Source organism: Varanus komodoensis, unplaced genomic scaffold, assembly GCF_004798865.1.
Source record: "Varanus komodoensis strain SLA01 unplaced genomic scaffold, ASM479886v1 scaffold9, whole genome shotgun sequence".
Taxonomy (NCBI): Eukaryota; Metazoa; Chordata; class Lepidosauria; order Squamata; family Varanidae; genus Varanus; species Varanus komodoensis.
Genome location: NW_025336598.1, coordinates 9641856 through 9668100, shown reverse-complemented (window position 1 = coordinate 9668100; position 26245 = coordinate 9641856). Strand labels below are relative to the sequence as shown.

At 41.2% G+C, this 26245-nt stretch overlaps 1 protein-coding gene across 2 annotated transcripts in view; it reads left to right on the top strand.

Annotated features, from left to right (window-relative positions):
* Positions 1–7804: 7804 nt before the first annotated feature.
* The window catches only part of FBXL5 (F-box and leucine rich repeat protein 5), a 35516-nt gene continuing 17075 nt past the window's right edge, over positions 7805–26245 (top strand). The window contains exons 1-4 of one of the 2 annotated variants that reach the window (XM_044418358.1): positions 7805–7952; positions 21036–21251; positions 21841–21936; positions 24592–24781. In XM_044418358.1, coding sequence (XP_044274293.1) covers positions 7869–7952; positions 21036–21251; positions 21841–21936; positions 24592–24781 — 586 coding nt within the window. In that variant the 5' untranslated portion in view covers positions 7805–7868. Of the gene's footprint in view, positions 7953–20291; positions 20343–21035; positions 21252–21840; positions 21937–24591; positions 24782–26245 lie in introns of those variants that run through there. The other variant, XM_044418356.1, reaches the window with a different exon arrangement.

Here is a 26245-nt window from a genome sequence, read left to right as displayed (position 1 = left end):
GAGAGCATGGGGAAACCCAGCTGCATGAATTGCTGATACAGTAAATCCATTGCTGTTTGAAAGTCCTGAAATTACTCATGATGTCTATAGCAAAATGTCATCAACTGTATAATTTCTCAAGAATGAATCTGTTTAGCTATTGCCAAGGAATTTGCTGCATAAATAAGTCTCACCAGTGTGAAGTCTCACTGACGTTGACATGCTAAAGTGTGCATTCCTAGGACCAGAACCATGATGATATTTAATAAAGTATTCACTGATTTGTGGGCATATAATTTTCCATTAGCCTTGACAGAGCCTATGCCCTTTATATGCACATAAATTCTCTCAGACACTGCACCAAACACATTTAGGGCATGGGTCAGTGGCTGTGATACTTCCCTAATTCTAAAACACATTTGGAGAGCATTTACAGTGCTAGAATTAGCAGAGCGTTTCTAGCTGGAGTAAACTGGAAGTAGCAGCCACAGCCTTCCAATGGGCATACTACTTTTTGGGGATGTGTTCTGTTCTGTTTGCTTCTGTTGTGCTCTGCTTGTGCATTTGTAAATACAGGAAATTTATATAGGGAGTGACCCTATGTTTGCAATGGAGGGACCATATGACTTCCTGGATTCCCAGATCCGAGGACCTTAGACTTTGGAATCAGAGCTCTGCCCCTCTCCCACTGTCACAGCTGGCATAGAAAGAACCGCACTAGCTGATCTCCAGTCACAACCACAGATACATATCATACATAGATGAGAATGCAGTAGTCAGCCAAAGACACTAAAACTAAAGTTAAGTGCCCTGTTTATGATTATTTGTAAAATGATTCTCAACTCCTCTAAGATTTCATGGGTTTAAAAAGTACAAACACTGACAAGACTGTTAGGGACAATAGTATACTAAATTGCATCTGGCTTCTATTTGGCGCCATCTAGAGGATAATACATTCCATGCGTTTTTATATTAAACTAATTAATAGAACCGGTCATGTCGGTCTGCCTCCATCAGCAACTATTGCAAGTTTCTAGGAGCTGAACCAACTGTTTCCTGGGATAAAGTGGACGCCAAATAACTAAGCAGAAACTTAGAATAATAGAATTGGAAGGGTCCAACCCCCAGCTCAGTATAGGACCCCAAGTGAAGCCATCCCTCTCAGATGGCTCCAGTGTGAGAATGCCCATGAGCTCCCTAAGTCACTGGTTGTTGTATTGCTCTAACAATCCGGGAGGTTTCTGATATTCAGCCAGAATCTGCCTTCCTGTAGCATGAGCACATTAAATTTAAAACAATAAGCACAACTTGTGATCCACTTAGCCAAATACAGTCCCCTAGTTATGTGACATGCCACCAAGGGCTCACTAAATAAACCTGCAACTTTTGGTGACTCGGTTTGAGATCCAGGGTGTGGGTAGCAAGATATCAAGATTGGGATGCTGGGACCAGGGCACAGGTCCCGTGTGGATTCCTGCAGCAGGACCAGTAAGAGGTGTGTTAGTTTAACAGGGTCAAAGCCAGTGAAACAGTACAGCCCAATAATACACAGTCCAAGAACACAATCCAAGAAAACAGACCAGAGGTCAAGCACCAGGAAGACAGTCACACCCTGAGGCAGGCAGGGTTGAGGAGGTGGGATACAGGTATCTAGGAAGGCAGGGTAGGCTAGGCTAGAAACAAGGATGGAAGCAGGAACAAGGCAGGTAGGAACCAGGATACAAGCACAGCAATACAGAAAGCCAGACCACAAGACATCACAAAGACAACTTGTATTACTGTGATGAAGAACAGAAGTGCAGAGAGGCTTTTGTATTGGTCTCCATGGCCCCCAGCTGCACTGCATAACTGGCCCTCAGCTGTTTCCTGCAAGCACCTGCAAAGGTGTTCCTAGTTCTGCAGGCATTTGCAGAGTTGCTCAGGCCCTGATCCTGACATTGGTGAGTCACAGGCTGTGCTGGCATGACATAGATTATTCACCCTGCAGACATCATTAGTGCTCTTGGGTCAGGGCAAATGTGAAGATGAAGACTGAAAAAACCAGAGCTGTGGTCAGAATGTTGGACTGGGACTCAGGAGCTCTAGGTGCAAGTCATTGCTGTTCTCTCTTTACTTACTCTTACTTGTATAGAGAGAATAGCACTCAAAGGGGGCTCCCATCAATACTCAGGTGGTTATTGCAAATCCTCTGTGACCCTCTTAAATTCAAGCACTGCTTTACTCAGAAAAGTCCAGACAATCATCCTTTTTTTTTTTTTTTTTTTTTTGTGCACCTGGAAATCTTCCAATTGCTACCTGAGTTTTTGTCTTTGGAGGAGTATAACAGGTTTTGGAGCCTGGGCGTGATTTCTGGAAAACAATCTTGCTGGCAGACACTTGACCAGACAGGCTGACTCAGTCTGACTTCTGACTTTAGCTGTCCGTCTCTGCAGCCCTCATCCTTATCATGGGCCCTTTGCCCATGGGAAATAGCTCTTTTTCTTGCCTTTTTGGGGTTTCTCTGGTGTTGACTCCCACTTGTTCCCTATCCCTTTGACGATTTCATATATATCATGCAATCACTCAGCCTCCATTCTTCTTGTTTTTGTCTTCTAAACACCACGAACCCAAGAAGATGAACCATCTACCACCAGCACCTTTGTCTTGTCTGAAGTGAAATTCAGTTTATTGGACTTCATCCAATCCATCCCAGACACTAATGCAGCATTTTGAGCACCCTACTTAAATGAAAAAGAGAAATTGAGTCACGTGTCATCTGTATATTTAGGACACCTTACCACAGATTTCCAAATGACTACTCCATGTAGTTGTTAAAAACCATAATCCATTTTTATGTGCAGAATCTATAATTGAGAATGTAAAAGGGCTAATATTATTGAAAGTTGATGGGAACTTGCATGATTACACTTCTATTCTTCTTCCAAAATAGGATAATGAGGGGGGGGGGTGTCAAATCCAGTCTTAAAATCTGATTGAAATAGATCTAGAAATTTAATCTCATTGCTTAGAGTGCTTGGAGTTGCATGGCAACCACATGACAGAGCATTTGGTCCTGAGAGAGAGAGAGAGAATTAGCTAAACACTGACAGTAATTAAGAACTCTGGGTCTCTATTAGGTTTCTTCAGGAGTGCTCACACCAGGGCAGCTCCCTCCCACAAGGAGACATTTACCAGGTGCATGACTGAGCTGGAAGGGAAGGGCCATGGAGGAAAACAGAAGCCCTGAATTGCTATTGGTATGGAGTTTTCAGGTCTGTGATGAGTTCCCTGGAACATCCATTCTCAAAATAAAATAAAAAACAGGCAATTATGTAGGACAGGAATATAGAAGCCCTTGAGGTGCCTCTAGACAAAGCTTCTGTTGTGCAATCCCTGCCTTCAAGGGTGTTGACAGACACTGAAAAGATTCTTGGCCCAGCTCACAGGGCACTAATTTGCATAAACAGTACTTATGTAAATATATATCTATGAATGCCAATTCAGAAGTCATTACTAGGATTTATTTAAATTTCATAGATGGCAAAGCTAGCCAATTGATTTCCTGCCCAAATAACTCCAAATAAAATATTTTAATTATTTTCCCCTCTACTCTCAGATCCTCCTAAATCAGTAGCTTTTCTTCAGTTACAATTTTCAGTGAACATGTGTTAAAAAAAACAAAACAAAACAAAAATTTTTTTTCATGAGCCCCTTCAAGCAACCTCCCCAATGAAATTAAGCTTAGAAAAAGAAGCTTCCATTGGCACACATGAAAGGGTATTTCTAACTTAAATTGCCATGTGGGGGAGATTTTGAATGCACATAGGGAGGGAATGATTAACCATTCCTTTCTCAACTGGGATTCCCCCTTGAAAATTTCCCCTTGCATAGCAGTGAAACTCAGGGGAGGGGGGAACCTTCTGTTGGTGCCAGTAAACTCTCAAGGCTCTAGCTAAAAGATCTGAGGCCTTGGTGAATAGACCTTGGCTGGGAGGGGAGTCCATGTCTAGCTACTCTGGGGTTGGCCTCATTCACAGAATGTTACCAGGAATTGAGATGTTGTCATCTTCTGCTTGCAACTCCACCCATGTTCTCACCCCACTTCTGTCTTTTTTTTTTTTTTGGTCTCCATTGGAAAGTTGTGCAATGTCTTTTAGTAGGATTTCTCTACCTGGACTCTTAAGAGGGCGGCGGCGGCGGCAGGGGGGGGATCCTAACTACATCCTTGCATTCTGAATGGGCTGATCATATTTATTCATTCATATTATTCATATTCTGGCTTTCATCTATAAAAGTACTCAACATAGCTCACCAGAAGAAATTTAAAACAACGAAGACAACAATAAACATAAATCAAGGCACAGTAAAACATTGCAACACACAGTAAAACATTACAACACAAACAGTAATCAGGCATAACCTGCCAACCAAAAGCAGTAAAAAAAATCAGCTAATAATCTGTTTGTGCAGTTACAAGGGAAACACATTTAGGGCACACTCCTTAGTGTATATTTACACAGGAAAAAGAAGTCCTAGAACTCCTAGTGTTTTCCAGCTAGCCTTTCTAACTGTGGCTTTTACGACTTTTTTCTTTTAAAGTGCTTAGGATTGCAATCTTGCAATATTACTAGTGCACTGTGATAGTGAGAAATAGCTTTGGCATTATTAAGGAACAAATATGAAAATATTCTTAACATTGGATGCAAGTGCTAGGAATCTGAATATTTAACTTTATTGAAGGGCTGGCCTGTCATAACATAGTGCACTTTGGGAGATGAAATATTCATGAACATGTTGGAATAGGTGCAGTGCAGAAGAAAACAGAATATTACTATTTGGCTGTGAATGCAACCTTGTAAATGCTAGGTAAAGTAATAACTCTCTTGGGCAGGCAAGGGTTTGGGAAAGCCTGGTCAATGCCACCTGTAAGCATCAGAAGTGTCTGACTGGTGTTACCTAGCTACACCACCTTCTGTGGTTGTTCCTAGTCTATAGCATTCCCTCCTCCTGTGAGTTGTATATTCACACAAGACTGACATTACTCCTTGAAAACAGGTTTGGTTCTTCCTTGCCCTGCTACTGCTATTTGGCTCAAAGCAACACTTCATTTCCCTGAGTTACAGTTGAAATTGATGTTATGATCCTGATTTTTGCTGACAAATAACATACTGATCTAAACTAAACAGCTGGTTCTTTGGCTGTTGACTTCTAGTAATGAAATGAATCTGGCTCTCGGACAAACAGCCTGGCTTTACGATATCTTTTTCCAATTTGATCCATTGTGCATACCATGTTCAGTAAATAGAAAATACATAAAATATATTATGATGATGGTCGATCATCTTTCTTATGAAAAACAGCTTAAATGTGGCGCGTGTGTGGGGATTCTTTCAGAAGCATTCTTAGGTGTAGAAAGCCAGTGTGGGGTAGTGGACAACAGCACAGGACTGGGGCTCAGGCAAGCTGATTTCTAGTCCCTGTTTGACCATGGAGACAACTGGGTGATTTTGGGCTAGTCACAGACTCTCAGCTCAGCCTGCTTCACAGGGTGGTTGTTGTTGTGGGGATAAGACTAAGAGCTGGAGGAGGAGACTGATGTAAGCCACTTTGAATTCATAAGAAGAAAGTGTGATATAAATGTAATAAATAAATAGGTCTGGATCTAAGGAGCCCCACTTTGGTTTCTCTTCACTTTCCCCCTCAGAATCACTCTTCACATGGCAATGAATGTTGGGGGAAGAAAACCTATCACTGATTCCAACAAATTTTTCCTCCTAAATTTAATTTTGTGCAAATTGCAGCGGGTTGCAGTAGCTAGAGAGGACTAACAATGGCAACAAAGGGCTTTATTCTGGGCCATGAGAGTGAGAAATAAATAGAAATGAAAGTAACAGAGTGTCCAGTTACGAATCCCAAAATAAGAGGACAAAAGACAGTGCATATCTGCACAAATGTGCCTATAATAAATCATATGCTTATTTAATCAGAAGTAAACCCCACTAACTTGCACTTTCCCATAAGAAAGCTATGTATACAATACAGTGAGACTTACATCTGAGTAAATAAACATGCATAGGATTGTATTGCAACCTGTTTCTTTATGGCATAAGCTTTGCGTGGACCAGAACCCAGAATGTATGAAGTAAATAGCTTCCTAGAGGGTAGTTATGCCTATCTTTAATATACAGATAAGATTTTTACAAAACGAGGGCAAATGATGAAGCAAGGCAAAGATAGCTCTAGGTGTGCAGATAATGACTATGTGTATTTTGGTTGATGAATTTTGAGTCCGCAGGCCTTATATCTAGATGTTGCATTGATTAGACATATTATTAGTATAAGATGCATCATCTTATTTTTATTTATTTATATTCTGCTTTTCCCTTACAACAAACTCAAACTTGCATCATTCTCCTCCTGCTGCTCTCAATCATATCCCCACAAGCACCACCCTGTGAGGTAGGCTTGGTTAAGAGTCCGTGACTGGCCCAAGGTCACCCAGTTGGCTTCATGGCTGAGCGGGGACTAATTTTAGACGGCCAGTCCAGAGAGCCAGTGTGGCGTAGTGGTTAAGAGCATGGGACTGGGACTCAGGCGATTCGGGTTCGAGTCCCCGCTCAGCCATGGAGCCAACTGGGTGACTTTGGGCCAGTCACAGACTCTCAGCCCAACCTACCTCACAGGGTTGTTGTTGTGGGGATAAGATGGAGGAGGAGAGATGATGTAAGCTGCCTTGAGCCCTTTGTAGGAAAAAGGCAGGATATAAATCACAATATAAATAAATAAAAAATAAAAAAAATATGTGAGACTCTTCCCTTTCGCATCCTGCCTATCACTCCGTTCGGAGAGGAAGCAACCTCATTTAGTGAGCTGTATAGAAACTTTGCCCGCAAAGTCTGCGCATTTCCTGCGACTGAGCGAAACGTAACGCAGCAGGAATCAGCGCGACTCGCGTGCTCCAGCACCACGCAGCTTCCCGGATGCCTTTGGCGAAGGCACAAAGCCATTTTCCTACGTGCACATTTTTCCTACCCCCCCCAGGACCGGGCTAACAATGAATGCCAAAGTCAGGATTTTAGCGCAGCTGTGGTTGGAATTCATCGAGTCCACCCAGAAATAAGAATAGCAGGAAAGACAGGCCTCACAGTTCTTTCTAACTCAAGTCTGGAAGAATTGTGAGTTTCCAAAGCTGTAAAAGTTTGTCTCGGCTGCGTGCAGTGGAGGGTAAATGTTGTGTAAGTGAAATGCAGCGCGAAATTTAGCCTGAAATGGGCCTGGGGTCGGAGTGGAAGCTTTCACCTCCTTTGCAAATCTTTTACACCAGCCTAAGTCCCACCCTACCTTCTGTTACCATTGTGCTCCATCACAGGAAAAGTAAGACTTTTGTAACATCTTGAGAATTAACGCATTCATTATACGACCTATGCATTCGGGGATCCTCAGACAACATTTATGAGATAGATGGGCTGAATTTGTATTGGGACGGCTGTGGGGAGAGCAGTGTTCAAAATGTTTTGCACAAAAGCAACGTGAGTCAGAAGGAGCAGGGCATTCCAGTGTTTCTTGTCGCACTGTTGCTATATGTGAAAACCCGCTGATTGCAATTCATAGCTCAGCGAAAATGTTGGACGTCTCTATTAATCTCAATGGGGAACTCTTCCGCTCGAGGGGGACATTGAAAAAATGGCTTCTCCGCTGTGATCCCGGAAATCGCCTATGCAAAGCCTACTTCAACTCTAACGCTAGCGCTTGGTCTATCTTTAGCACGTGACCTGCCAAGGATCTAGCCGCGGCTGCGCCACCCCCGGTCGGCACTGAGTGGCAGTTAGGTGCGCGTGCGCAGAAGAGGCCGTTTCTGCCGTCGCTTGACTGAGGTTGTCGAGCGAGCGTCTCTATATGGGGAAGAGAAGATGGCTCCTTTCCCTGAGGAGGTGGATGTTTTCACGGCCCCGCACTGGCGGATGAAGCAACTCGTTGGGCTCTATTGCGACAAGGTATGGAGGGGAGTCTTGGGGCTGCAGGCGAGACACGGAGAACCCACTGTGTTTACCTTAATCGCGAGACACACCCCCACCCCTCACCCTCCGGCCTCTGTTGGGGTTTGTGCGTGACTGAGTGCGCGTGCGCGCGCCTTGGGGAAAGGGGTGAGATTAACGACTGCGCAGCTGTTACTGCTCGCGCGAGCTATGACGCCCCTCGCCGCCCCCCTTCCCGCACGATCGGCAGCGACCCTTCTCATCCTTCCTCCTGTCCGCTCTCCTGCTTGTGATGAGCTTCCCAAACGTAAACGCGTCTCCAGGATCCGAACGCCTCCCTGTGTAGGGAGTCGCGGCCACGCTTCCTTCGGTAATAGCACCTATTACACGACGCTCCCTCCACTTCAGATTGCTCAGAAGTCACGCCTCCCACCAAGACTCTGAAACGCACTTTAAATAATATAAGTGCATTTACGCATATTCTTCACTGGTCGCCTTTTGGATATTTTTTTGATACACGTTAGATCGGGGGTGGGCAATTCGTGGACTGTTGTGTTAGACTACAGTTCTCACTGCCCTTCACTTTTTGACTATGTTGCCTGGGGTTGATATAGGTCAAACCATCTGGAGGACCATAGATTGCCCACCCTTGTCTTAGCCCTTATTTCCTAATGAGACTAAGCCTGTGTCTGTGCAACTGAAATTACGAAATTGAAGATCTGCTTCCCTCTCTGCAGTATCAAATTTTGGATCATAAACTTCTTGAGGCAGCAGTCTGGCATCTTGATTTTTCACTTAGTAAAAAGTAATAAGAAAGGAGGTTAGGCATCAAAGCAGAAATACAAAGGGAGGAGACATCAAAGGTGTACAGTATTTATTGTTCAACCTGTTTTTTAACTCTTGGTGTGGCTGATTATTTGGCAATTATTTGAAAGAACTGGCATCACTCCAAGACATGAATTCCAATCCTTGAAATGCATTCAGCATCAAATTGTCTTATGGGCATCTTTGAGGCAACCTTCCTTTTCATTACGCTGTGTTAATGGCATGTACACTCTCCCATATATACACACACAGTGTACACTTATTTAATAATGAGTCAGTGTCCTATATAAGAAGGCTACAACTTGTTGACAATAAACTGAGCGCTTGCAGTTCTGCTGGTGTAATAGAAGAGTAGTAGAGAGACTCTTAAGTCATATATGTGTTTACTTAGAATCAAGGGTTCAATTTTTGCATTTCTCATATGATTGCAGAGAATTTCAGTCATTGCAGAAGCTTGATACAAAAGTTAACCAGTTGTGTTTTTCAGACAATAGTTGTATCTGTGCAGAAGTTGCAAGTCACTTCCAACTTAGATGAGTTCCAATTATTGTGGACATTTCCTTTGAATAAAGAACAGCCTCGTGGTCAGCTTTGTCTTTACAAACACCTGGGCTGAAAGCAGTAAGCTCCCCCACTCCCAAAAAAAAAAAAAAAAAAACAGTTGTCAATGTCTCCAGCTCAAGTGGGATGACCAAATAATTAAAAAACAAGTTCTGGGTTCTGTGAGTTGCCTGTTTCCAGTCTAGACATATGCAACCTTAATTTTCTGCCTTCAGAAGATTGCACCTAGTCAGGCTTGTTCAAACTTGATTGTTTGCTAGAACTTAGATTGGGGCACATCAACTGAATGTGTCTAAAAGAATGAGACCTGCCTGAAGATAAAATTCTGTGAGGTTGTTTTGTATTTGAATTGGATATTTAAAATGCCATGTGTGATGTCTGTGAAAATCTAGTGCTTACTATCTAGTGCTCTCACTGTCTGAACTAGGAAGACCCACAGTATGTATTTATAAAAGCTTTGTACAGCTTAGGGTGCAGTCCTTTTTAGGCTTATGCCCCTAAAGTTTCCAAAGTCTCACCATCCTCATGCCCTGAATGTTTCATTGGGGGAAGGGGATTGCCTGTCTAATTTCAGAGCAAGGGGAAAGGATGCTGGGGAGGACCCACACAGTATAGTCAAACCTCAACTTTCTTGGGTTTAACATTTGCAGATTTGATTATTCATGCGTTTGCCATCAGTAATTAAATGGGAATTTAGTTTTGTAGCCTCATTTTATCTATAAGTCATGTTATACGTCAATATGCCAAAATTTACAGATATTTTTCTGTAACATACTTCCTGGTCACTTGTTCCACAGGTTGTTACTGTATATATCAGCATATAAGATGACCTTTGAAACCTGGGTGATTTGATTTAGAACAAATCGATTTAAATCACAATTTAAATCATGTTTTGAATCACTAGTCAGTAAGACTAGAATTAAATCATGATTTTCTACATAATTTCTAATCATGCTTGTCTTGCCTGTAGGTAGAGGAACATCATTAAAATATTCCCAACCTAAGTCTCTCTTGCAGCCTGCTGCCATTATAGGTTTTCTTCCTTAGGGAAATAATAATATGATAAACCTCAGGCTATACATAAAAAGATCCAAAGACTTGTGGAGTATTGTGCTCAAAAGGTTCACTTTCATCTTTCTGTTTGACCATCCCACTTCACACTTAGCTCCTTGTGCAGCTCTATTCCACTCCCAAAAATCTTTTGTTCATTAATTTTTTGACACTTAGCACTTAAGAGGTAAGGGGCTCATTCTGTATACATAGATTTGCAATGAACAATGGGATTAAGGTCTATTTCTCAACTCTGTTTATTTTATGACATTTCCACTGTGAACAGGTGTGTGATCTCTGCAGATGCAAAGTCACAGTTTTGAGAACTGTAAAACCAGACATCTGTGATATTATCTTCTAAATAGAAAACTTGCCCAATAATCTTACAGAAACCTCTGGAAGAGCATGACATGGTAAATGGATTAATGGCATTCATTTAGCCCCAAAATTTAAATGTTGCACAAATATTCAGTTTCATGCTATATAATTAAAAACTAATCCTTATATCATGATGAATGTATCTTAAATAGAAACTATCTTTAGGTAGATTTTTCCTCAAAGAGCATTTTATTTTTTAAAAAATTCAATTTAAATTAAAAATTGATTTTTATCTTCCCTGCTTGAAACCAAATATAGCAAAGGAAAAATTGAGGGTCATTTTACATGCTGGTATATACAGCAATAATGTGTTGAACAAGCAACCAGGAAGTTTGTTTCAGAAAAATACCTGTATATATTGGCATATAGGACAAACACATACTAGAAAAATAGCCCAAAATACTGACTTCATTTTAATATGCAAGTTGCCTTATGTGCTGCTATGTAATGGTGTATCAAGAAAAAAGAAAGGGAAATTTGTGAAGTTGATGCTTCAACTCCACCAGTGGGTGTGCAGAAAGAGAGTGCAGACAGAAGGGGGAAGGGAGAAGCAATCCAGTACACATATGGTTAGCAGTATAAAGAGTCAGGTTTGGGGGAGGGGAGTGATCTTTGCGGTTTTTCCACTTTCCTGGGGGTTCTGCTCCTCTAACCCCCATGAATGTGGAGGGCCAACTGTATAAAACTAATATAGAAACAGTGAAAGTACAACAAAAATAAGCGCATAAAATATTACAATGTGCTGATCACAAAATTGTGCATGGCACAATCCATTTAAGACAGGGAAAGCTTGGATTAAAAATATGTCATCCAAAGACATATATAGTTTTGACACACTTTCTGTTTCTTAAATAATGCATGAGAGCATATTCAGTGGCTGAGTGCCACCATAAGAAATGCTGTGTACTCGGTAACATCCTAATGATCGCGGAATCAAGAATCAATAACAGTATCAATCTGGGACATCCTTCAAGTCTCAGCCTTCAGGCTTCATCTCTGCCCCCCACTCCAACCTGCAATAACCCATAACTATAGTTTGAGTTAAGTGGTTCTTTTACATCAAGGCAGCAGTAAGAAACAACAAATGTTTATACTTTTTTAGTTTAACTATTCAGCAAAGAATGCCTGCTTTATTTACCCTAGAAGTATTATTTTTTAGTAGGAAAAGCTTGATCGTTTTCAGTGGATGCTCTGAATTGCCAGAATAGCAAACTTTGTATAGAAAGGAAAGGCTGAGAAGGAAGTACTTTTCTTTGAACAAGTTTCATAATCTTTTCAGGCTAGGAGTCTTTCTGTGTTTTTGGAGAACCATGACATTCACACATGATCAGCTTGTTGTCACAATACAAAGGAAAAAACATTATGTAACTTTCCTTCTGCATAAGGGTCAGGAGAAAGCTAGGACTTGCCCCATAATGGTCTTTATTTGACTCACTAATGATGTTATTGGACTTTTAGTTCTAGAAAGGATAAGAAAGAAACAGGTGCACTATTATCCTGTAAAGAGCACAGAGGAGGTGAGGCACAAGTGATACTACTCATCTGTTCATTTGAGTTAATTGCTACTTTTAACAAGATGATGCTTGCACCTCTGGTATAATAAGCATAAATGTAGCTGCTGAAATATTATACCAGAGTGAGTTGTCTGTACTTACTAATTTCTTAGTATTCAATGAACAATATGAGATACCATTATGCCACATTTGATCATTGAGCACTATTGCAGGGATGATAACTTGTCAGATGTAGTGGAATAGAAATAATAGTAAGGAACCTGCTGCTTGTGTGAATGGTAAGCTATATATGTACAAACTTGCTGCGTATTCTTGCTTTATGTAAACTCCAGACAGCAGTTGTGGTGAATGCCTCTACTGTTAAACTTTCAAGCATATTTGTGACAGAAGGCCTACAATAATGATATATACAGCTGAATTTTTGTCTTAAACCCTACATTAGTTTCTTTTTTATTTTAAGCCTGGCAGTAACTGCTACTTTCAGTTTCATTTTGTACTATATTTTATTCCATTTTTCCAAATAATTTAAAATACCAGGGATCCTGAGTTTATCCTGTCAGCAGGAACTTCCTCCTCAGAGTGGAGTTCTGTTTATGAATGCCCCTGCCCTGCAGAAGAAGAGAGGTGACTTCTTTGATTTCCCCTGCAGCCTCTTGTCTCTCTGAAAAATCTGTTCTGGGGAGATGCTGGGGTGGGGTGGGGGCTGCTGGCGGTGGCTTTGGAACACTGAGGAATGCAAGGGAATTGGTGAATATAGCATGGATGGCCAGACTGAGGCCTGAGAGCTGCATGTGGCTCTTTGAGCTTATTTTGTGTGTTGCTGCCTGTGTGTGTGTGCCTGCTTGCTGCTCACCACCTGTTGCTGCTGCTTGCATGCGCCCGCTTGTGGCTTTCAAACACCTGACATTCACTGTATGTTTTGAGCACCTCTAGCCACTCCTGGAATATAGCCTCCAGCCCTCACCTTTCGGTACTGGCATCCTCCGTTGGATCTCAGTCCCATCTGTGAAGAGAAGGATTCTCCCTATTCATACATGCCTAGTTAGGATTCTAGTCATTTTTTAATGCTACTCCTGCAAAGGATTTTCTTCTTTTGTGATTTGCCCAGTAATGCAATGTTTGTCTTATTCTAAAACTCCACTGCTTGTATGTCCTCAGCATCCATTTTAATTTAGTCTTCATTGTTCCTGTCATATTACTTCTCCATTCTGCAACACCCAGCAACTGTATCTCCTTTCTTTGTACTAGAAAGCTTGTGCAGTTTTGCAAACATTATTTTTAGTACTATCAGGTTTAAGGTTGACTGTATTAAGTTTATTATGATGCTTGTTTGCACATAAACTAGTGGCTGGCCTATAATGTTTATAGGCACCAGGTTAAGACATTTTTATTTCAGCAATATTTTAATAAGTTTTAATATTGTGTCCTATATGTTTTTAACTGCAGCCAGTGTGGGTCGATGATTTATTCATGTTATATTTTATTTTATTGTATTTCATTTATGTAAGCTGTCCTGAGGCTTTTGCGACAGGACGGCATATAAATATTTTAAATAAATAAATAAAACATATGCACCTTACAAAATTAAATTAGGTAGCACCATGAAAGAGAGCCATTTCTCATGTTTAAGATGAACATGATGTTTAAAAAGTAAACATTAAAATGGGAACAAGTTACTAGATTGTCGTATGCTATCCACACAGGTTTGTGTTGCCTTTCCTCTTCCTTTGCTGTCCTTGATTAAAAAAAAAAAAGATTGTTATATCCAGGGATTCTATCCCCCTCATGTATTTTGTTATACTTTTTTCCTGCTTAAACATAGTGGAAACATGCACTGTCTAATTTTTATGAGCTTAAAAAACACAGCCTTTGTCCACCCACCAGTGCACATAAATAGTTATCAGTTGACAGTGGCAGAGCAGCAGAATCTTCAGCACTGGATGGTGCATGAGAGTCTGGGGATGGCAGAAGATGGGTATCTGTTTATTTGAAAATTTACATATATTTATAGGTTGCCTATAATTGCCGAGGCCTTCCTAGGCGGCTTACAGTATAAAACATACAACAGAGTAAAAACACATTAAACCCCAATTAAAACATAATGAATTAAATTAATCTATAAAAACAGTTAAAAAGGGAAACAGCATACAGGCTAAACATAAAAAAAATCTTTAAAAGATATGTCTTTGCCTGGCACCAAAAGGAAAATAGAGATAGCGTCAGGCAAATTTCCTTAGGGAAGGAGTTCCAGAGATGGAGCAGCATCAGAAAAGACCCTTCACTTAGTTGTCACCCTTCTCAACTCCCTGAGGGGTGATTCTCATAGAAGGGCCTCCTGAGCTGATGTAAGGGGGTGGGCGAGTAGGTATAGATGGGTGTAGATGGTCCTTTAGATAGCTAGGCCCCAAGCCGTTTAGGGCTTTATATGTCAATACAAGGAGCTTGAATTGGGCCTGGGCCACAACTGGTAGCCAGTGAAGTTCTTTCAGCCCTGGTGTTATATGGGTTGCTCTGGCAGTACCAGTTACCAACTGAGCAGCCCAATTCTGCACCAGTTGCAATTGTCGGACCATCTTCAAGGGCAGCCCCACATAGAGTGCATTACAATAATCTATATTGGAAGTTACCAGAGCATGGGTAACTATCTTTTAGGTTCCCACTGTCTAGGTAGGGGTGGAGCTGGAAAATCCACTGCAGCTGGAAAAAGGCGCTCCTACACACTGAGTCCACCTGATATTCCAGGGACAGACCAGGATCCAGGAGCACCCCCAGACTGCGGATGCTGTCCTTTAGGGGGAGTGTGACCCCGTCCAGGACAGGGTAATGCCCTTCTAACCTATCAAAGGTTCCCCCTACCAATAGTACCTCTGTCTTACCAGGATTAAGTCTCAGTTTATTGACTCTCATCCAGTCCATTATTGAGCTCAGACCCTGGCTCAGGACAGCAACAGCCTCTCCTGGATTAGATGAGAGAGGTAGAGCTGAGTGTTGCCAGCATATTGCTGACTCCTCAGCCTAAACCTCCAGATGACCTCTCCCAGTGGTTTTAGGATTTTGGATTAAACTGCGCATCTGTTTATCTCTGGATTGAAGCTCTGATTCTTGACTTTGCCCTTTTATGTTAGCTAACTCTTTTACATTTGAGAAGGAAGCTCATGTTGTCTGTGTAACAGCTGTGTATTCTCAGGAGAGTTTGCAGAACTCAAAATGCAGGTTCCTTATTCATAGCTCTGTTTTTTTAAGAAAAGTATATCACATATACCTTGTATGTATATATTATTAGTATATTAATTTCCCGCATTAAAATAATACATGGTGGATTGAATCTTCAAGCATTTAGTGCATCTGTACCAAACAGTTTCTTATACTGATTTGGAAAAACCCAATTTTTAGACTAATAATAATGATAATGATAATAAATGAACATGGGTCTAATAATATGAATAGTATTTAAGATTTATTGTGAGAATACCAAGTCTAAACCAGACAGTGGCAAAATACAAATATTGTAAAAATGTAGTTGCAGATGTAATGCTGGATATGAAATGTCTTTTTCTAAATAGGAGAGAGTATGGGGAGCCTGGTCACTACAGATTTAGAAAGCAGGGAGTCCAGATTCCTGCCTAACTATTAGTAATCATGGTCCACTTAACCTAGATAACTGGCTACACAAGGACATTCTTGGTTTTATGAAATATTTTGCTGCAGTCAAATAGATGAGTTTTCAAAGTTGTTTTTGTAGCCATATAATAGATTTCCAAGACATTTGTGCATCTGCTGGAAAATCCTGGTTCCCCAAAATAGTGAAATATACACAGATATGTTACAGTTCAGTGCTGCTTAGTGGAATGGCTGACCTGGCCTGTATTACAGTAACCTGAGTGGGAGAAATGTGGGGGGCATTGTGCTTACCCAGCTCTGCCCACTTGGGTTTTCTATACAGCGTCAACTTTGCCTGGAGGGTCGGGGAGGTGGAGTTGCTGTTGTCTATAAAATACAATTTCTGTCTTGAGGCTGCCTGTCCACTTGAAGACAGGTGTAGAGTGTTTGTACCTAGTGCTGGGTGATCAAGATAGATTGGGGATTTTGTTGGTGCACCACCCACCCTTCTGCCCAACATACTCTGCCTGAGCTGAAGGAAGTCATCTTGGACTTGGTGTTGGAGGCACCCCCAGGATGTTGGTTCTGGGGGACTTCAACTTTCATGGTGAGGCCACTTTATCCAGGGTAATTCAGGACTTCATGGCCTTCATGACAGCCATGGGGCTGTCTCAAGATGTGACAGGCCTAACACTTGAAAAAGGTCACACCCTTGACCTGTTTGTTTGGGGTTTTTTTGGACTGGACAGGAAGATGTTGATCTGCAAGTGAGGGAATTAACAGTTACCATATTTTTCTGTCTATAAGATGCCCCCATATATAGAATGCCACCCCATTTTCTTACTCATCTCCAAGCAAGCAAGCTGCTGCTGTTCTTGCTGCCCCTCTGCGCAAGCGTGCGCTGCCTCACCACTCCCCCTGCGCACTTGTGCTGCCTTGCTGTCCCCCCCGTGTGCCGCCTTGCCACCCCCCATCCGCCCCGCCGCACCGCCGCCCTCCCCCTCTCTGCCCCCCCCCCGTGTATAAGATGCCCCTCCATTTTGAAGTAAATATTTTTAAGAAAAAGTATCATCTTATACACGGAAAAATACGATATTCCTTTGTCATGGTCAGATCACTTCCTAGTCAGATTTAGACTTTTGGCTCTGTAAGGGTGGGGATGTATTAAAATGGTCCATCCTCCAAGTCAGATGGATCCTGATGGATTCCTGAGGGCTCTGGGGAATTTCCAGTTGACAGGACTGGGCTTCTGTTGGAACCCAGGTCACTCTATGGAATAGGGGTCTGACTGGACAATCAACACGATCGCATCTAATTGCCCTCTCCTCACCTGCAGAGCTCATGTGGCACCTTGGGGTACATCTGAGCTGGGAGCAATGAAGCAAGCTAGAAGATGGATAAAGTGTTATCATATCTCCCCTTAATTTTATCTTCTTGAGGATAATCATGCTCGGTTCTTTCAGTCTCTCCCCATAGGGCTTTGTTTCCAGTCCCTGGATTATCCTTGTTGCTCCACTCTGAACCCTTCCCAGCTTGTCTGCAACTTTCTTCAGCTGTGTTGCCCAGAACTGTACTTCAGATAAGACCTAACCAGTGCTGAGTAAAGGGGAACTAGTACTTCATGGGATTTGGAAGTGATTCTTCTATTAATGCAGCCTAAAGTAACAGTTGCCCTTTTTGCAGCCACATCATGTTGATTCATACTCAGTTTGTAATCTCCAATAGTTCTAAGATCGCCTCCACTATTCCTGCTGCTCTGTACTGGATGTCCATAATCCTCCAATTTCCAAGGCTTGTGGATTGTGCCCTAAAATATTCCTTGTGGGGATGAAAGTAATGTTTGTGTGTACCTTGTGTAAATATAGATGTTTTAAGGTATAGACTAAGCAGCTGCACCTGGATCCCATTGAAATCAATGGGAAAAGTTGGCTGTGATTCAAAAGACCACTGGTTTCAGTGTGAACTAAATGCTGCTCACTAATTTTGGATTCAACACATAATCTTTCCACTGTATTCTGTTAGAATGTCTGAAAAGCTGCGAATCTCAACAATTCATTCTCTCTTTTTATTATAATTAAAATGTTATTACTTATTAGGAAATACTCTAATTAGAACATATTTCTAGTGATCAAGCTAAACCTGAACAAATTGACTCAGAGAGCTTACAAGATGAGTATGCTTATGATGAATTTCCTAGAAAATATTTTTTTTAATTCTCTGTTTTGCTCATTTTTCTGGAGTTTGTTTCCATCACAGATATACTTGAAATATATGTGCAAATAATTCAGCTTTCCCTCAAGGAAGATTGGTTTGGCTTTCCAGATGTCACTGGGACTGTGCTTTGTACTAAATTGTTTTCTTAGATGAGCTTTTCCATCTTCTTTCTAAATGGATGGCAGACTTTTGGCATATTAGAACAGATAGCATTCCTTGCACAGTTATTGTAGCTGGAAATATGTGGCAGATAAGATTGAGTTCATTAAAAGTTTTGGTCCATCTCTGCACACTTGAATTCAAATTTGCAAAGTTCTGTGAATAACCTGGACTGATGGGAAGATGAACGAATCAAGTCAGAGCTTTCCCTAGAAACAGAAATGACAAGACTGAGACTGTCATTCTTTGGGTACATTATGAGAAGGCAAGACTCACTGAAGAAAACAATCATGTTAGGAAAAGTCAAAGGCAGAAGAAGAAAAGGAAGACCAAAGAAGAAATAGATTGACTCTACAGTCTTGAATTTAGAACAGCTAGGTCATGAATAGGACATTTTGGAGGCTTTCATTGAAAGGGTTGCCATAAGTTGGCAACAACTTGATAGAATATAACAAGAAGAGAATTTAAAATTGGTAAGATTTTACTTTGGATCAATTATTAGGCATTCGTATCATTTTTGGATTAGCATGTTGGCAGTTACAGGCCACCCATAAATGCATGTAAAATAAAATAAATACAAATAAATGTCAAATACAATAACTAATGCATACATTCTTTCAATTTATTTAAAACTTTTGTATGCCATCCCTTATGCATGGCATCTCAGGACGGCTTACAATCATTAAAACAATTACAATAAAACAGCTAAAAATAACAATTAACCAAAAGATACAAATTAAATAAGTTAAAGTTAAATATTTACCTACTTCTTGGAATTTAATTTGGTCTACATAAATGGATTTCTTTACACCCCTTGGACTGCAGGTGGCATATACAGTATATCACAGAAGTGAGTACACCCCTCACATTTTGTAAATATTCTATTATATCTTTTCATGTGACAACCCTGAAGAAATGACACTTTGCTACAATATAAAGTAGTGCGTATACAGCTTGTATAACAGTGTACATTTGCTGTCCCCTCAAAATAACACAGTCATTAATGTCTAAACCGCTGGCAAAAGTGAGTACACCCCTAAGTGAAACTGTCCAAATTGGGCCCAAAGTGTCAATATTTTGTGTGGCCACCATTATTTTCCAGCACTGCCTTAACCCTCTTGGGCATGGAGTTCACCAGAGCTTCACAGGTTGCCACTGGAGTCCTCTTCCACTCCTCCATGATGACATCACAGAGCTGGTGGATGTTAGAGACTTTGTGCTCTTCCACCTTCCGTTTCAGGGTGCCCCACAGATGCTCGATAGGGTTTAGGTCTGGAGACATGCTTGGCCAGTCCATCACCTTTACCCTTTAGCAAGGCAGTGGTCATCTTGGAGGTGTGTTTGGGGTCATTATTATGTTGGAATACTGCCCTGCGGCCTAGTCTCTGAAGGGACGGGATCATGCTCTGCTTCAGTATGTCACAGTACATATTGGCATTCATGGTTCCCTCAATGAACTGTAGCTCCCCAGTGCCGGCAGCACTCATGCAGCCCCAGACTATGACACTCCCACCACCATGCTTGATTGTAGGCAAGATACACTTTGTATCTGGTTGTCGCCACACACACTTGACACCATCTGAATCAAATAAGTTTATCTTGGTCTCATCAGACCACAGGACGTGGTTCCACTAATCCATGTCCTTAGTCTGCTTGTCTTCAGCAAACTGTTTGCGGGCTTTCTTGTGCATCATCTTTAGAAGAAGCTTCCTTTTGGGACGCCAGCCCTGCAGACCAATTTGATGCAGTGTGCGGCGTATGGTCTGAGCACTGACAGGCTGACCACCACCCCTTCAACCTCTGCAGCAGTGCTGGCAGCACTCATACGTCTGTTTCCCAAAGCCAACCTCTGGATATGGCACTGAGCACGTGCACTTAACTTCTTTGGTCGACCATGGGAGGGCCTGTTCTGAGTTTAACCTGTCCTGTTAAACCTCTGTATGGTCTTGGCCACCGTGCTGCAGCTCAGTTTCAGGGTCTTGGCAATCTTCTTATAGCCTAGGCCATCTTTATGTAGAGCAACAATTCTTTTTTTTTTTTTTTCAGATCCTCGAGAGTTCTTTGCCATGAGGTACCATGGTGAACTTCCAGTGACCAGTATGAGAGAGTGAGAGCAATAACACCAAATTTAACACACCTGCTCCCCATTCACACCTGAGACCTTGTAACACTAATGAGTCACATGACACTGGGGAGGGAAAATGGCTAATAATGCCCAGTTTGGACAGTTTCACTTAGGGGTGTACTCACTTTTGTTGCCAGCGCTTTAGACATTAATGGCTGGGTGTTGAGTTATTTTGAGGGGACAGCAAATGTACACTGTTATTCAAGCTGTATACTCACTACTTTACATTGTAGCAAAGGGTACAGGGTTTTCACATGAAAAGATATAATAAAATATTTACAAAATGTGAGGGGTGTACTCACTTCTGTGATATACTGTAGATGCCGCTCTGAAATGGATATGATTATTTGATCTGCCTTTGTTGAAATTTATGTTATAATAACTTCTACGTGTATTTACTTTTTATTTTTATGGTTCTGCTTTGTTGAAAGTTATAATAAATATAGTTATTTTTCAGTATGATTTTGGGCATATAGAAAAATGTCTTTTAATCTCATGTTAATGCCTGTTATGTTGAGTGAGGGTTTTTTCTTTTTTCTTTTTTTACAGGAAGCACTTGGTGTGGGGGGGGCAGTATTTGGTAAGGGAGGTAGATAATTTAAAATACCTTGCTTGAAGATATCTTGTTGAAAATTAGCTTAGAAAGTACATTACTTTTTTTCCTCTTCTTATCAGCTTTCTAAGACCAACTTCTCCAACAACAATGATTTCCGAGCTCTCCTCCAGTCTTTATATGCTACTTTCAAGGAATTCAAAATGCATGAGCAGATTGAAAATGAGTACATTATTGGTTTACTTCAGCAGCGCAGCCGGACTGTGTATAATGTACATTCAGACAACAAGCTGTCAGAGATGCTTAGCCTTTTTGAAAAAGGGTTGAAGAATGTGAAGGTGAGCTGTCAGAGGGGTTTGATACCTTCATTCCTTCATATAGCTTACATTTCTAAAATCAGTGATGTTCTTCTGCAGTCCCATTTAAATTAGTGTATTCCTGGTGGCATGCGGGGGGGGGGGGGGTGTTACACTGCAGTCCTTTGCATGTTTACTTGTATTCAATGGGACTTACTCACCAGTACATGTGTGCTTGAACTGCAAGCTTAGTCACAACATTAGAGGCTTCACTGATTCTTTTAGATGACTTGGAATTGTACCTTTTGATCAAGTCATGACCATCTTCTTATTAAGCTGATCCTTTCTATTGAGAGACTTTTGTACAATGTCATGAACTCTGATGCTTCCTGAGATCATCTAATATGAGTAACTATCCAAATAAAAGAGTAGTCAGAGTGAGATGTGGATGGTGATAAGTATATCCTAGGCACTGAAAACTGATAGTGATAACCAATAAATGTGTGGGTATGTGGAAGAAGCACTGAGCCTAACTCCTGTATCACTCCATATTTAATTATGTAATGTAACAAATAGGTGACTTCAAATGGTAAAAAGGCCCAGTAATTGAACTCTTCTTTAAAATTTTCAGAATGAATATGAACAGCTTAACTATGCGAAACAGCTAAAGGAGAGGCTGGAAGCTTTCACCAGAGATTTCCTTCCTCACATGAAAGAGGAAGAGGAGGTGAGCAATACTTAGGAAATGGTTTTAGAAGTGATCTCCCTCCCTCCCTGTGTGTGTGTGTGTGTGGCTGTTTACATAAGTTGCCATTTGGAGTAAGTACGCCTGCTATGTTCTTTTCCACCAGCATTGCATCTTCTCTGTTGTCTAGTGAAGCTTTTCTGAGTGGTTCGTGGCCTGATATTCTGGGCCACATAAAGAAATTGTGGAGTGCTTGGTTGTACTTTGAAGAAAAAGTCACTCAGATTTGTTAAGAATTGGACACCATAATTAATGCAGTTAATTAATTCCTGGGTACTGTCCATTCCAGTTTTATTGGATGAGCTTCAGTTTTTGAGGCCAAGGATGTTGACCAGGTGCTTGGTCAAGTCCAACCCACCACTTGTGTGCTCAACCCTTACCCTTCATGGTTTATTACAACAATTAAGGAAGGGATTTTTGCTAGGGTTCAGGAGGTTGTAAATGCCTCCTTGAGAGAAGGAGTGTTGCCAGCCTCTGTGAAAGAGGCTGTAATTAAGTCATTCCTGAAAAAGCCTAACCTGGACCTAGAGAATGTTAGTAACTATAGGCCAGTGACTGACATCCTCTTCCTGGGCAAGGTGCTTGCACAGGTGGTATCTGAACAGCTCCAGGCACTCTTGAATGAAATTGATTATCTTGAGCAATTTCAATCAGACTTCAGGCCTGGTTTTGGTATGGAAACTGCTTGGTCCCCCTGTGGACCAAGCCAGGAGAAAGACAGGAGGAGTGCAACCCTGTTGATTCCACTGGACCTCTCAGAGGCTTTCAATACTATCAACCGTGGTATCCTTCTGAATAGGCTGGGTTGGGTAGAAGTAGGAGGCACTGTCTTCCAACGGTTCTGTTCCTGCTTAATTGTCTGCTTTTGGGGGTTTATTGCTCTGTGCCATGGCTGTTATGCCATGGGGTACTGCATGGTTCTGTTTCATCCCCTATGCTGTTTGACTTCTACGTGAAACTGCTGGGGGACATTATCTGGCAGTATGGGCTGAGGTACCACCAATATGCAGATGACACTCAGCTCTACCTCTCTTTTTCATCAAATTCATGTGAGGCAGTGGCCACTGTAAATCTGTGTCTGAGCATGGTAATGGATTGGATGAGGGTCAACAAACCTGAGACTCAATCTGGACAAGATGGAGTAGTTGTTTAGTGGGTGGGTCATCTGTCCAGTTGAGTGATATTCAACCTGTTTTGGATGGGGGTTCACTCCCCCGGAAGGACAAAGTTTGCAGTTTGGTGATGCTCCTGGATCCAGAGTGGTCACTTGAGGGGCAAATGGACTCAGTGACATAGAGCACCTTTTATCAGCTCAAGCTGATATACTAGCTACAACCCTACCCAGACAGAAGGAGCCTAGCTATATTTATCCATGCTCTGGTAACATCTCATTTGGTTTATTGGAATGTGCTGTATGTGGGGCTGTCTTTGGATCAGCTGAACTCTCCAGACAGTTTTCAAAACAGGGCAGCTAGATGGAATGGAGACTAACCCATGAGAACACATTATCTTCTTTCAGTTGCACTGGTTTCCAATTGACGCCTGGGCCCAATTCAGAGTTCTAGTATTACCATTCAAAGACCCAAATGGGTTGGGGCCAGGTTATCTGAACGATCGCCTTGTCCCATATGTACCTACCTGAACTATGAAGTCATCTTTTGGGGTCCTTCTCTTGGAGACCCTACCAAAGGAAGTGAGGCAGGTGGCTATGCAGGTGGAAGTGCACCTGGTGCTTGCTTTGTATTCTTTTTGGTGCCAGGTGAAGACCTTTTTATTTTTCCAGCATTTTAACAGTTTTAACTTTTAACTTTTTAAACTTTGTTTTTATATATTCCATTTTATTCTTTACTGCTTCTATGCTAAATAATAGCAATTGCTACCATGGTTTTGTTCTTTCAAATTAATGTTTGTGTTTGTGTCTTTCTAACTTTTGTTTAATTTTAACTTTTGTTTACTGCCCAAAGAGTCTCGGCTATTGGGCAATATCATAAGCAAATAAATATTTCTGGTATACTGATGTTAGAATTTTAGTTTTTTATAAAGTTCTGTTCCTTTTGTTTTCTCAGAAAAAAGGTTCTGAGTTTATTTCTATCCTTAAGTTGGATAGGGTGGTAACCTAGCAGGTTTTCAGATATAAAGAAGCTGTGACTGAAAAACTAGTCTGGCACAATTTTGCTGGGTGCTTCTTTTTCCTATTCCTTTATTTCCCATTGCTCCCTATAGTTCCTTTTATATATACTATATATAGGAATGGGGGGTGAGGAACTCCCTATAGTTCCTCACCCCCCATTAAGAGTTAGAAATGTTGGAATAAAACAAGGAATTTCAAAACTGTCTAGTTGGAAATACGTTTGATACAATTTCCTTATATTTGCTTCCTTGTATCATGTTTCTAAGAATGTTCATATATGTATTGGAAAACAAAACAAAACAAAAAATAAAAAATTGACATGTTTAGTGTTGTGAGTCATTGTCAGTTCAGGTACTAATCTGCAACCAAGTCTAATCTAAGTGTTTGTACTTTTCCTGCCAGTATAAGTGAATGACAGTATCAGATTGGTAAAATACATATATTCAAAAGCTAGAAGTATGGAGTGTGTACATTGTTTATGAATTCTCAATTTGTATATATGTTAGGTTTTCCAACCAATGTTGATGGAATACTTTACTTATGAAGAATTAAAGGATATAAAAAAGAAAGTAATTGCACAGCACTGCTCACAGAAGGAAACTGCAGCAGAAATACGTAGAGGTATAAATCTCTGGAATCAAGCTGAGGAACTCCAGAAAGCTTTTAAATATTCTGTGGATGAAAAAGTGGATCAAGGTGAATTTAAATTGAAAGTACTTTTTAACAGATAGCAGCCTTCTGACTGCTGGTTTCATAGAAAATAATAGTGCAGTACAAATTCCAGTGGCACAGTTTATGTTCCATATAACTGTGAGGGATTTTGTTCTGTCTTATCAGTGATCTTTACCTGTTATGTACTGCTAAGTCTTGGTCACTGCCCCAGTTTGCAAATAACAGCAGCAGATCATGGGTTAGTTAACCTGCTGCATTGTGTGCTACTTTCAGTTGGGCCAATTACAGCTTGTTTCATAATGTGTAATTCCAAACACTTTGGTTTGTTTGTATGTTAATCCAAAACTAACCTAAGAACTAATTCTGCATGGCCTATAGCCCTGCAAATTGTGGGTTGGTTGATTCATGATTTTCCACTATACATATAGGCCACTGACTTGTATTTAACCTTTTTATACTTCATTTTCATTCCAAACGTGCTTCTGTTTCATGGGTCCTCAAACTATGGCCCGTGGGCTGAACCCAACCCGCCATGCCCATTTATCTGGCCTGCCTTATTGGTTTTGGACTTGCTCGGAGAAAATGATCTTTGAGCAAGCTGCTGCCGCGCCGCACACATGCCTGCCACCTCGCCTTGCCCCGTGCCTGTCACCACTTCGCCTCACTCCGCGCATGCGCACCTGCCCCACCTCACCTTGCCCCCCCCCCCCCCACGCTGGCCTGCCACCGGCACCACCTTGCTGGCCCATGCCCACCACCAGCACCTTTCAACTGGCCCCATGTTGAAAAAGTTTAAGGACCCCTGTTCTATTTCCTGATTGAGAGTAGGGCCTAACAATAAAAAGCCATGAAATATAAGCAATCCTGCAGGAAGTTATTTGGGATATTAAAGTGGATGGCACCAGTTATGTTCTGAAGCTGTGATCTTGGACCATGCTTTTGAGATGCATTTCTTGAAATTCTTGGCATAGAAGTTACTAGGAGAAAATATTAGGATGATAAGAAAAGGTTCAGAAAAATACCCTCCATTCTCAGAATGTGGATGTTCTCATGATTTATTACTGTTTGGCTTAGGATGAATGGCTAATATAAGATCAATGTTGAAGTATATTAAGCTCTAAGGATAGGCTTATCATGGGGATTGATGGATGAAAGTAATGTCAAAATTCTACAAAGAATGACCTAATGGACACTAGAGTTCTTGGACCTTAATAGATAGAAGCTATTGTGCAGCACATTTAATTGTTCTTAAGCCCACTAATTTTTAGTACCAGCATGCTCATCCAGTTACTTAGTGTTTGTGCAAGCTAGCAGTAGCTGAGCTTGCAATTTGTTCCATATCACCTATTTTTTTAAAAAAAGTGTACTAGTGACTAGCACTATGATCCAGTGATATCTATAAAAGTGGTTTAGTTGTGTATGGGCTTTTTTAATGAATAGTGACAGCTTTCCACTTATGGCATAACTTCACTGATGAATATTTAAGAT